Source organism: Chlorella variabilis (genome assembly GCF_000147415.1).
Source record: "Chlorella variabilis unplaced genomic scaffold CHLNCscaffold_2, whole genome shotgun sequence".
NCBI classification, from domain to species: domain Eukaryota; kingdom Viridiplantae; phylum Chlorophyta; class Trebouxiophyceae; order Chlorellales; family Chlorellaceae; genus Chlorella; species Chlorella variabilis.
In genome coordinates this window covers 2024496-2037070 of record NW_005435086.1, presented here as the reverse complement: position 1 = coordinate 2037070, position 12575 = coordinate 2024496, and the positions used below count along the sequence as shown (strand labels likewise).

Here is a 12575-nt window from a genome sequence, read left to right as displayed (position 1 = left end):
TGGCATGCCAGTGGACACATTTATATGAACCGCATATCAATCCAGTCGCTGCGCTTGATTTTCGACAGCAATTGCCGGCCTCAATTGTCTGCTCGCCAGTCTGATCACACACGCGAGAGGCAGAGTGCAGCCGTTCTGATCACCGCAGAAGGCCTGATGGCGATGGCCGCAGTGAGGCGGCAGCAGCTGGTTGAGGGGCTGCACTCCAGTGACTCCGCCACTCGCCTGCAGGTGTGCCGAGCAAAGGACTACCGCCTGCCGCTGCCAGCGCGCCTTTGGAGAGTTGCGGCGCTCTCAGTGACATCACAGACGCCAGCGGCGGGTTGGGAGGGAGGCTCTGCACTTTCACCGCCGCCGCCAACCCTAGCGTCACTGAGTTGCCTCCCTGCAGTCGCTGCGTGGCATCAAGAACTGCGTGATTGGGAACAAGCGGCAGAAGCTGCAATACATTCAGCTGGGCGCAGTGCAGCTGGTGGTGGGGGTGCTGGCCTCCCCTGCCGCCGACGCCGCCCAGCTGGTGCAGGCAGCGGCGGCGCTGGGCAGCTTTGCCGCCAACGACGAGGGCCTGCAGGTTGTGCTGCAGCACGGCGGCATCCCCCACCTGCTGCGGGTGCTGCAAAACAGCGAGGACAGCAAGGTGGTGGAGGCTGCGGCCCGTGCGCTCAAGGCGGTCTGCCGGGTGAGCGGCGGCGGGGCTGTGCCCGTCTTGCTTGCAGCCTGCGCATCTCGAGTTGTGGCTTGGCCCTCGCCCGGCTTGATGCACCGCCTGCCCATCTTCCGATGTGCAGTCCCCGGCGGCGCCTACCTGTGAAATTCTGACTGCCTCGGGTGTGCTGCTGCGCCTAGTGTCACTTCTGGACTCGAGTACCAGCAACGTAGCAGACTGCGCGGCAGCGGTGCTGGCCTGCTACTGCCAGGGCCCGGAGGAGCAGGGCGCGGTGGCAGCGGCAGGCGCTGTGGCGCCGCTGGTGGCCCTGCTGTCCTCGCCGCAGCGCGCCAAGCAGGAGGCAGCTCTGGAAGCGCTGGCAGCGCTCAGCCGCGGCAACGCAGACACCTCAGCTGCTATGCTGCAGGACGGCTCGGTGGTCAGCAGCCTGCTGCGGGCCATCAAGCAGGGGGGTACGCCGCACACACGCTTTGTGGCCGCCGTTTGCCTGGCCAACCTGAGTCGCAACCTGCCGGTGTGGCACACGGAGCACAGCCAGCAGGTAACTGGACCACCAAACAGAGTTGAGTGCTTGCATGGCTGGCTGGCACAGCATGCCCCATGCCAGCCGCCTTCTCTGCTGTCGCCCCTCCCACTTGCCGCCCTGCAGGACCTGCAGCAAGCTGTGCTGCCCGTGCTGGTGCGGCTATTGGGGGAGGCAGAGCTGGCAGAGGATGTGCCAGGCGCGCTATGCCAGCTGGTGGAGCACAGCGTGGAGCTGCAGCAGGCGGCAGCGGATGCAGATGCCATTGTCAAGCTGGCTGCCATCCTGAGGTGCGCCTCCCTGCCTGCGTGCCTGCTCCAGGCGCTCCTGCTAGCCCTCATCCATTCTGCATTGCAAGCTGGCTTGTGGTTTTGGTTGGAGGTGGCAACCTGCGGTAGTGCTTGATGCAGGGAGCCGCCCCGCCCCGCACGGTTGGTGGAGGGAGCGCTGCGCTGCCTTGCCACGCTGTGTGCCAACCGGGAGGAGCACCGGCGGCAGCTAGTGGATGCCAAGGTGCTGCCACAGGTGAGCCAGCAGTCCAGGCAGCAGGACGGGCAGGGAGGCAGGTAGGGCAGTGCTGGCAGGGGCAGATAATGAGTTGAAGGGCGCTGCGATGTGGCTGCGAGACAGGCTGCAATGTAGACCAGGGGCATAGACCTTGTCATGTGGCGTATTTTGCAGGTGGCGGCAGCGCTGTCCGATACGCGTCCCTCCACACGAGCAGCAGCCTGCATGTGCATGCGCAGCCTATCGCGGAGCACAAAGCTCCTCAGGTGCGGGCATGGCCGTGGCTTGCCTGTTGTTCCAGGGTGCCTGCCCAGCTCCCCACGCCACAACCTTGTGTATAGGTCAGCATGCCTCCCTGGTGGGGCCCCTGCCCACCTCCCCCACCTGCCCATCTGCCCGCAGGGGCCACCTAGGCGACGTGGAGGTGGCGGCGCCGCTGCTGGCACTAGCGGCAGACCCGGACGCGGAGGTGGCGCTGCAGGCGGTGGGCACGCTGGCCAACATGGCCGTCGACTTCTCGGCGGTCAAGGAGCAGCTGCTGGCGCACGACGGCGTGGCGCGCTTCGCGGCGCTGGCCGACTCCATGCAGCCGCAGCTGCGTCTGCACGGCGTGTGGGGGCTGTCCAGTGTGGCCTACATGGCCACGCCAGAGGTGCGGCCGGGAGCCGGGGTGATGGCGGCGGCGGCAGCGAGGATGGCGCGGCAGCCCGGGCTCCGCCCCGTCTCTCACGCACCGCTGCTGTGTGCGCCTGCTGCGCAGGTCAAGCAGTCCATCGCGCAGCAGCTGCCCTGGAGCAGCGTGGTGGTGCTGCTGGAGGACCCGGAGCCGGAAGTGCGGGTGGGTGGCGCGTGGGTGGGCGCAGTTGCAAATGCTCATGGCCGGCCTTGTCCCCCTGCCAGCACAGCCTTGTCCCCCTACTCAAGGACTTGGCAGGCTGCCTTTATAGCACAAACCGCCTCCCGCTTAACCACACGCACCCTCTTGGCTGAATGGTTGACAGGAGAAGGCCATGCTCCTGCTCCGAAACATGCTGTACAATGCCGAGGTGTGTCCGCCCTGCCTGGCATGTGTTGTTTGTCGGCCTGGCATGCAGTGTTCGTGTCTCACACCATGCCTGCGCTGCTGGCTCGGGCACTGCCGCCTGCCCCCTTCCCCGTCTCCAAACCACCCTGCCCGGCTCGCTGCACTCCTTGCTCCTGCTCGCAGCATAACATCCAAGCGGTGCTCAACTGGTCGTGCAACACGCTGCTGGAGGCCGTGCGGGACGTGCTGGAGCGCAGCCGGGGGCAGGCAGGGGTAAGGCAGGACGGGGCCTGGGGTGCATGCCGACAGACGCACCTGCTTTTTGGTAGGCCACCTAGCCAGCTCTGCAGACCTTCACTACTCCCCTGCATCACCCCTGTTTCCTGCCCCCTCCTGGCTTTGCTGTGCTGCAGCTCAAGCAGCATGCCATGTATGTGGTGGTCAACATGGCCAGCAGCACCGCAGCGCACAAGGCGGCAGTGATGCAGTCCGGCTGGCCGGCGCTGCTTGTGGAGCAGCTTAGGTGAGGCCACAAGGGGCGGCACATGCCCACTGCGCCTGTCCCTTCTGGCTAACCGACCCGCTGCTGGCATGCCACACGATGCGGCAGATCATTCTCTTGCACCTCGCCACTGCCTCTGATCTGTGTTGCAGCGACGGCGACGAGCGGGTGCGGGAGGCGGCTGTCTGGGCCATCATCAACCTCACCTGGAGCCGGGACGGCGATGCCGAGGAGACGGCGGCGCGGGTGCAGCAGCTGCGGTTGCTGGGGGTAGAGGAACAACTCAAGAGGTGGGGCACGTGCGCGGCTTGCTGTGGCTGGGTCTAGCACCATTTGCATGCCTGCTCCATTGCCTGATATCCGAGCATGGGCTCCCATCTGTCGTACCGCACTGCCCCACTTCTGTGCAGGCTGGAGCATGACGAGTGTGTCTCGGTCAAGGAGCGGGCCACCACCGCCCTGGAGCAGCTGAGGGCAGTGGCCGCGGCGGATGATGAGATGGAGGCGGTGTGACTTACATGGAATACCCAGTCTGCTGTAAACGTGAAATAGTTTCAGGGCAAGTTTGGGGAAATGCAATGGCTCTCGCAGCTCCCTCCGTCCAACCAGAGCCAGCAGGCTGGTGCGCCGCCGGTGCCGCGCTGTGGAGTGGGTGCAGGCTTCCGGTCACGCCTGGACGATGTGAAAGATGTGTGAGTGTGCATCACACCGTGTGCGAGCCATCGAAGGGCCGGTTACAGCGCCCGCAAGTCCCAGAGCACGGTACATCGCCGTACAATGTCCGAAACTGAATGTAACAGCCCGCTGGCGTTACACGATCGGATGTGCGCTTGCCCAGTGCAGTTTACACGGTGCCCAGAGCGCCGCCGCTCCAGCGAGGGGGCAGCTGTCCAGGTCTACACCCTGTCGCTTGCTTGAGCGAGACTGCACGCCGTTGTGAGGAACCCAGAAGCGGTCTAAAATAGTGCAAGGCAGCGCCGATCAACACAGCCACCCCGACTACCCTGACCGCTGCGCCAGTGGCGGCAGCTTGCCGACGGCAATGAGGACATCTGTGCTCGCCGCAGCACTGGTGCTGGCCACGCTCCCTGCTGCGTGCTGGGGCAGCCCTGGGAACATAGTCAGGGGGCGTGGACTGCTGCAAAGCACCATACCCTTCTGCCCTGCGGCAGTCACGGAGGAGACGGCGGCAGAGGTGGCACCACCGGCGTGCCAACCAGGCACCACCGAATACAAAGATAGGCGAGTCTGTGCTTTGAACCTTGATGCTGCTGTGTGGTTTGCCGCTCTCTGAGCCAGCATGCACGCCTGGTAACTGGGCAGCCAAGCGGGCAGCTGTCCCATGGGACTGTGGCAAGGCGCCCGCGTGTGACATGTGCCACCACCGTGCAGGTGTTATGCCAGTTGCAAGTCGCCGCTAACAAAGGCGGTGAGTTGCGCTGCAAGCTGCATGTCCCTACTTCTGGCCCAGAGACATTATATGCCATGCAGCATGCTGCGCTCCTCATCGCCGTGGCGTGTTCTGCGCTGTTCTTGCAGCCCAACAGGCCAGATCTGTGCCTGAAGGCGTGCACCGGCACCCTGACATCTGGTGACGGTGGTGCTGTGGCGGGCAGCACCAAGTGTATCAGGCAGGCACTGCCTTCCTTGCTTGCCTGTCTGTTAGGCTGCCTGGCTCTTCCCATGGGCCCTTTGCTACTCGGCCACCGTGGCCATGCATGCCCTGCGGCTGCAGGTGCCCCTCCGCCTCCCCAGAGTACATCCTGTCCACCAATCGCTGCTACCCCAGCTGCACGTCCGGCACGGCAGTTAAATCCCTCTGTTGCCCAGCCTGTCCATGTGAGAGCAAAGGATAACTGCATCTTCTGGCGCATGAACCAAGCAAGGGAGCCCTGCCTCACCGTTGCCCTTTGCTTGGTTGCAGCTGGGTTTAATCAGCACAACTCCACACATTGCCGGAAGGCCAACACCACCCCTCCGGTGTATAGGCTGCGCCCAACCCCCTGCCAGGTACGGTGTGCAGCTGCAGGCCCCCGCCCTCACGCCTGCTGCGCATGCTGGTCCAACCTTGCTGGTCTGCCCTTGGGCAGGAGCAATGAGGCGTAATGCTGGCCGAAGTGTTCTCTCATGCTGCGCCTGCCCCTGTTGCCTTTCACAGGTTCGCAACGCATCCATCCCCATCAAGCAAATATCGCGGCTGGCCGCCAACCCGCCTTTAGACAAGCGGTGTGCAGATGATGCGACCCTGGTCGATGATCTGTGCTACTCCTGGTGCGGACATAAGCCAGGCCGTTAGTGCCAATGGCTATGTGCCTGGCGCCAGCTGTCAGGAGCTGGGTATATCTGGCAGGCAGCTGTTGCATTTTCTAGCGTCTACCTCGCTCCTGAAGTGCGCCCCATCGGCAGCGGTGACCCAAACGCCCGGCCCCCATGTGCAGCCCCGAGGGCCTGACTCTGGAGGATAGGATGCAGGCAAATGGCACCTACCAGCTGAAGTGCACCACGCAGCCAATCTGCTTTGACGACACCGTGTCTTGCGGCAGGTGATCTGGGGGCGGGCATGGCCTGCTTGAATGTGCTGCTAAGGGCTCACGCTTGTCAGTTGCCTGACCTCCTCTCTGCCTTCTTGCCTCTTGCAGATTCTGTGTGGCCAGCAACTTCTTCCAGCAGACAGAGGCCTTCCTGTACGACGAGATGTGCGACATGGCGATGGGGCGGCTGCCCAGCAAGTGCTACGCCAGCTGCGGTGCGCACGCCTCAAGGGAAACCCTGCCAGTTCTTGCCTGCCGACACCTGGCCATGCAGCTGCCCTGACTTGCCTTGAGCAGCCCACACGCAAGCTGCGCGGGCTCACATGCGGCTGGAGACCTCCTTTTCCTTGCTGGCCCTACGGCTGCAGACCTGGCATTTCCGCTGCCTGACGCCCCCGCTTCCTCGCCGGTGTGCCCGGCGCTCATTTCGGAGCGGAAGGAGCCCAACGTCCAGGGTGGCTCATGCCCGGCAAATGCTACGGAATATCTGGGCAGGCGAGCAGCAGCGGTGACACAGCGCGGATGCAGGCTGACCTATGCGGGGGTGTCGGCCCACTGTTTGGGTTGTCTGCTGCCAGCTGTCACTGTTAATGCAGCATTGAGATGTCTCTTTTGGGGGCGAGCTGCTGCAGGTGCTATACTAATGGGTGCGTTGCGCCGCAGACCGCAAGGGTAAGAGTGGCTGATTGGCGGCACAGCATCAGGTGCCACGGTAGCATGCCACAGCAGTTGTCCATTCCAGTGGCGCTTGACCTGGTTTGACGACAGTCCTGCACCATGCCGCCTGCAGGCAAACCGACCAGACCAGTGCCTGAATCCATGCACTGGCACGCTGACATCTGGCGACGGTGGTGCTGTGGCGGGCAGCACCCAGTGCATCAGGTAAGCTTCGGCCAGGCTTACTGGCCCAGTGCTGTTGCCCACCATCATATCGTGAGCAGCACCAGCTGCCTGCACTTGCAGGTGCCCCTCCGCCTCCCCAGAGTACATCCTGTCCACCAACCGCTGCTACCCCAGCTGCACGTCGGGCACGGCAGTTGGATCCCTCTGTTGCCCAGCCTGTCCATGTGAGAGCAAAGGATGACTGCATCTTCTGGCGCATGAACCAAGCAAGGAGGCCCTGCCTCACCGTTGCCCTTTGCTTGGTTGCAGCTGGGTTTAATCAGCACAACTCCACACATTGCCGGAAGGCCAACACAAGCCCTTCGGTGTATGTGCTGCGTGCAAGCCCCTGCCAGGTGCGGTGCGAACCTACAGCCCCCTCTGCCCGCAGGCCTGCTGCGCATGCTGGTCCAACCTTGCTGGACTGCCCTCGGGCAGGAGCAATGGGGCGAAATGCTGGCCCAAGTGTGTTCCATGCTGCGCCTGCCCCCGTTTGTCTGCCGTCACAGGTTCGCAATGCATCCATCCCCATCAAGCAAATATCGCGGGTGGTGGACAAGACGCCTGTGTACAAGCAATGCGGAGAGGGAGCTACCTTCATCAACAACCAATGCTACACCTGGTGCGGCAGCGCTAGAGTCTCATCACTTGGCGGCTTCACACTGCTGGCTCATCGCATGCGTATGCATCCGCCATCCAGCTATTCAACACGTTCTGGTCATGCCTGCAGCCCGGAAGGTCTCAAGCTGGACGTGCGAACGCTGCTGCCTACACAGGATGGCCTGCAGCTGCAATGCACCATTGGGCCAGACTGCGATGCAGGCAGCGTGGCATGTGGCGGGTGAGTGGCAGGGTGTGCATCTTGCGTTGCAGTGCAATGTCACAGGCACTGCTGCCCTCTTGACCCTCCTGGCCCCACTTGGCTCCTGCTCAGGTTCTGTGTGAAGAAGGTTTTCTACGAGGGCTCTGGGCTGCGGACAGATGATGAGTGCTACAGCGTATTCAGCCAACTGCCGCAAGAGTGCCTGGTTGATTGCGGTGAGCGTGCAGGTGGAGTTGATGGGGTCGCAGTGAGTGGAGCAGCGAGACCTTTCACATTGTGCAACATGCCTTCAGCGCAGGCCAGCAGGCTGAGTTTGCACTGTCGCTGCGCTCCTGTCTTCAGACCTGGGCGACGGCAACCCGCTGCCCACCGCTTCGCCGCCGCCACCGCCGCCTTCGCCGCGCCCGCTGCCCGACAGCTCCGGCTGCGTGCCCAGCAATGCCACCTGTGTGTGCACCACGCCGGTACCCCGCACTGGCCGCTATGCCGACCAGTCCAGCGGCTGCAAGAAGTACTATGAATGTGGCGAGGCTGGGCAGAGTAGTTACCGCCGCGACTGTGGGACAGGCCTGCAGTTCAACAATGCGATCCAACAGTGCGACTGGCCAGGTGGGAGCTGCGCGGCATCGCAGCATGCTGCCTGCCGGCCAGTGCTGTCACCCGCTGCCGTGCTCATCCATGTTTGTTCAGCAAGCTTCTTTTGCTGCAGAAAATGTCCAGTGCACCACCGAGCCGGAGGCCACGCCCTCGCCCCCGCCCCCTGGTGGCGGCAGCAACAGCAGCAGCAGTGGCGATGGTGGCACCGGGACTGGCGTGGCTCGCTACCTCTCCTCCTCCCTCTGGTCCACCATCTTCAGAAACATCAACAACTTTGCATGCACTGGGGCAGGTTTTTATACTTATGAGGCCTTCATCGCAGGTACGTCGACTTGCTCGCTGTGCATGGTGTGGTCAACTGCTGGAGCATGCGTGCACTGGCGTCCTCACCATCTCGTGCCACCTCAGACTTCCGCCCATCACTCCCGCCCATGTGCCATGTGCAGCAACCAAGGTATACCCACAATTTGCCAACACAGCGGATGATGACCTCAACCGTCGCGAGCTGGCTGCCTTCCTAGCACAAATCTCTCACGAAGTTACCGGTGCGCATGTCTTCCTGCTCTTATGTTGCTTGTCTGCACACTTCCGCTCTGTGCCTTAACTGCTGGCTGTTGCTGCCTGCAGGCGGGCCCGCTGAAAACAATCTGTATGATTGGGGCCTGTGCTGGAAGGTGGAGCTTTGCGTCCAGGCCGGCAACGATGCCGCCTGTGCGTCCTACTGCGACCCCACCACCTATCCCTGCAAAGCGGGGAAGAAGTATTACGGGAGGGGCCCCATCCAGCTCAGTTGGAACTACAAGTGAGCTGGACAGCAGCGTGCCCGCTCAGCTCCCTGCGCCAAGTGGGCGCTCTCGCCCGCCTGCCCTCTCATCGCCATGCATGCTGCCCACCTGCCACCGCCTCCCGTGCTGCAGCTATGCCCAGGCGGGCCCTGCCCTGGGCCTAGACCTGCTCAACAACCCCGACCTGGTGCATACCAACGCGTCTGTGGCCTTCCAGACAGCCCTCTGGTTCTGGATGACGCCCCAGGACCCCAAGCCCTCGTGCCACGCGGTCATGACCGGCGGGTGAGCGGCAACCAACAGCTGTTCTCATCGCCTCCACCGTCTTGTACGCAGGGTTGTGGCTGCTGCGCTGGGCCCAGCCCGCATGTGTCCCACCTTGTCATGCGGCGCAGGTACACGCCGTCAGCTGCCGACATCTCTGCTGGCCGGGTACCTGGCTACGGTTTGACCACCAACATCATCAACGGCGGCTTGGAGTGCAACCAGCCCACCACCCCGGCGGTCTGGGACCGCATCAACTACTTCAGCCGATATTCCGCGCTGTTGGGCACCACAATGGGGACCAACTTGGAGTGCAGCAACCAGCGATGGTTTGGATGGTGAACAGCCCGCTCAATCGGCACAGGCTTGCATAAGAAGCGCCCTCCCCGCTCACCGCGATGGAACGCTCAACGTTACCCCGCTCCTACCACTATTTTTAAGTTGCGCTTTTCATCTGTTGATTCTCTCTTCTGCATCCAACAATGTGACATATTGCACCAGACAATTAAAGTTCAGTGAGCGCTGCGCCTCCAGCGCGTCCCCCGCTGTGCACGATGTGGCGGTGTGGCATGCAGCCTTTAGTGGCTCGTAAGGCCGGGGCTGCTGCCCTCGCACAGTATTCTATCGATTGCGCCTTCACCTTGCTTCGCTCTCCACGCTGTGACAGACCGCGTTGACCCGTGCCTGCGCCCCAACCCACAACCGTTGCGAGAATGCGTGCCAAAAAGGGCAAAGATGCGGTGCTGCCGAGGTCTCCATCATTCACCTTTGGCTCGAAACATTGCGGACAGAATAGCGGTGAGCCAATTTCCCATGTGCAAGATGGCGCAGGTGGCGGTGGCTTGGAGACCTCCCCCACACACCCCACCCCAACAAAAACCTGCGCAGACTCGGGCAGCCCCGGTCCTGGCATGTACAGCACAACGCATATCAACCCTGGCAGCAATTCCAAGTTCAGCCGCTCACCCGCGGCAGGCTTCGGGCTGCGGCCTGAGGCACCCCCGGCCACGCACGCCAACCCTGGGCCTGGCGCCTACACGCTGCCAGCGCGGCCTGCCTCGCCTGCCTACTCCATGAGCGGCGGCACCACCAGTCGGCGGGCAGCAGAGGCGCCGGGGCCGGGCCAGTACTCACCAGACCAGGCAGACTGCGTGACACGCCCGTCATCCCGCGCGGCGGCGCTGCACATCCCTCTGCCGCCGGCCTTCCTTCCCCGGATCGAGGTCTCCCCCTCGCCGTCCAGCTACTCGCCCAAGCTTCCTAGCAGCCCGTTGGCTCCAGGCTACACCTTCAAGGGCAGCGTGGGCCACCAGCTGGGAGCCCCAGCCGGCGCCGTCCACAGCCCCGCCCCCACCGCCTACTCGCCGCGCGGCGACGTGGGTAAGTTGCGGAGCGTGTCCTACACATTTGGCGTGCGGCCTGCCATGAAGAACCCAGCAGCGTTGTTGCCTGGACCGGGAGCTTACGACCTGGAGTGAGAGGCGGCAGCGGCAGCAGAGAGAGCGCCGGCCAGCTGCATGCTTCTAACTGCTTGATTTCAATTTTTGCTGTTTTTTTCTGCCAAGCCTTTGGGTTGTTTGTCGGTGGCTCTTTCTGATGGGTAGGAACCGTGTGCAGCCGGCGCCAGCTCATGCCGCCACGTGCGCGCCACCGCAGCTGCGCCGCATCTCCTGTGAGGGGAGCCAACTGAGCTGGAAGAAATTGATCGCCTTTCAATTGAGCTAGTTAGATTGCAAACTCTGGGACCTTCACCTTCAGGGCCCTCGAAGGGCTGGCTGCTGAAAGCCATGGCGGCCATGGTGCCAACTTTGCACCCCCTAGCCACTACCAGGCAGGCAGCCAGCGGCGTGGATCGCAGACAATGCCGTAGGAGAGGAGCCTTGCGCTTGGTGGCACCCTGGGCTCCCTCCAGCAGCGAGCGCCACAGTAGCCAGCGGCTACGAGCAGAGGGCAGCCCTGACGCAGCATATCGGCCGTCAGGAAGCCGAGAGCCAGGCAGCGCCGATGGCAGCCCTGCCGCCGCTGCTGCCCAAGTCCAGCCGCCTAGTAGTCAGCCCGCCGTTGATGTCGCCGACCACCCACCTGCAGCCCCCCGCACGCAGCAGCAGCGCCTTCGAGAGATCCTGGCCTTCTGTCTCCCAGTCGTGCTGGTGCCCCTGGCGGATCCGGTGAGCCACAGGGCGCATGTCACTGGCACGAGCGCAGCCGCTGTTCACCCTTCTCTTGAACAATGCCGGCACTGCCGCTCTGCCTCACAAGTGCACTGTGCTCACGCGCTCTGCCCCGCAGATCATGTCCCTCATTGACACCATTGCGCTGGGGCGTATGGCCGACGCGCTTCAGCTGGCGGCGCTGGGCCCCTCCTCGCTGCTGCTCACCTTTTCCAACTACATCCTCTTTGGGCTCTCTGTCGGCACAGTCAGCCTGATTGCTGAGCGGCTGAAGGACCGTGACGTGCCCAGCGCCGCCATCGCGCTGTCCAGCTCGCTCTTCCTGGCGGCCGCTGGCGGCGCGTGCATGGGGGCGGTGTTCCTGTGCTGGGGACCGCAGCTGCTGCGCATGACGGGCGCCGAGGCGGCGGTGCTTCCACCTGCAGCCCAGTACCTGCGCATCCGCGCCCTGGCGCTGCCGGCAGTCATCCTGTCTCAGGTGGCCCAGGCGGGGCTGTTGGCTCAGCGGGATAGCCTCTCGCCCTTTCGTGTCGTGCTGGCCACGTCGTGCGTTAGCCTGGCTGGGGACCTGCTGCTCATTGGGCAGCTCGGCATGGGCGTGGCGGGCGCAGCGTGGACCACCATTCTCGCGCAGGCAAGTTGGCGGCGGCGTGCCGAGCCCTGCCTGCGAGCTCAAACAGTGACTAGCAGCGCCTGTTCCCTCAGTCAGCTGCGGCCTCAATCCGCTGCCGCTGCCTGGTGCAGTACCTTGGACTCGGGCTGCTGCTGCGGGCCCTGCGACGCAGCAAGGTGGTGCCCACGCCGCGGGTGCCGTCAGCCAGGGAGCTGCACGCCCTGGTGGACACCTTCGGAGTGCTGACGGTGTTTTATGCCGCCAAAAACTTCAGCTACATCCTCATTCAGGTAACTGAACGGTGGGTCGTGGCGGGCTTCCTTGATCCCTGGCACAGCGACCGGGAAATGGGGCATTTTCGTTTAGCAATTCTTGGGGCCTGCCCCTGCCCTGCAACCCTGTCGGGTGCCGCTGTCTTGCTCTTGTTGGGGCAGGCCTGCCCATGACTTGGACAACGTCCATGTGCTGCAGAGCACGGCGGCGCAGATGTCTGCGCTGCTGCTGGCCGCGCACCAGCCCATGTGGAGCCTTTGGTGCCTCGTCTCATTCACCAACACCCCCATCGAGTCGGCGGCCCTGGCCTTCCTGCCAGCGGCAGCCGACAGGCGGGAGCAGCAGGAGACGGCACGGCTGCTGGTGTCCTTGGGTGCCGTCAGCGGCGTGGTGGGCAGCCTGGTGGCGGTGGG

At 63.7% G+C, this 12575-nt stretch overlaps 2 protein-coding genes across 2 annotated transcripts; both read left to right on the top strand.

Annotated features, from left to right (window-relative positions):
• Positions 1 to 162: 162 nt before the first annotated feature.
• Positions 163 to 3736, top strand: CHLNCDRAFT_138098 (hypothetical protein; the record flags this gene model as incomplete). The annotated part of the gene is made up of 13 exons (XM_005851524.1): positions 163 to 231; positions 392 to 679; positions 789 to 1208; positions 1317 to 1480; positions 1601 to 1715; positions 1872 to 1963; positions 2100 to 2349; positions 2458 to 2535; positions 2699 to 2743; positions 2905 to 2994; positions 3135 to 3244; positions 3376 to 3513; positions 3634 to 3736. The coding sequence occupies 13 exons, from the start codon at positions 163 to 165 to the stop codon at positions 3734 to 3736; spliced, it is 1962 nt and encodes a 653-aa protein (XP_005851586.1).
• Positions 3737 to 4708: 972 nt separating this feature from the next.
• Positions 4709 to 9447, top strand: CHLNCDRAFT_48490 (hypothetical protein; the record flags this gene model as incomplete). The annotated part of the gene is made up of 6 exons (XM_005851523.1): positions 4709 to 4740; positions 8233 to 8378; positions 8503 to 8601; positions 8684 to 8858; positions 8974 to 9126; positions 9237 to 9447. 6 exons carry the CDS (start codon positions 4709 to 4711, stop codon positions 9445 to 9447), a joined length of 816 nt encoding a protein of 271 aa, XP_005851585.1.
• Positions 9448 to 12575: the final 3128 nt, after the last annotated feature.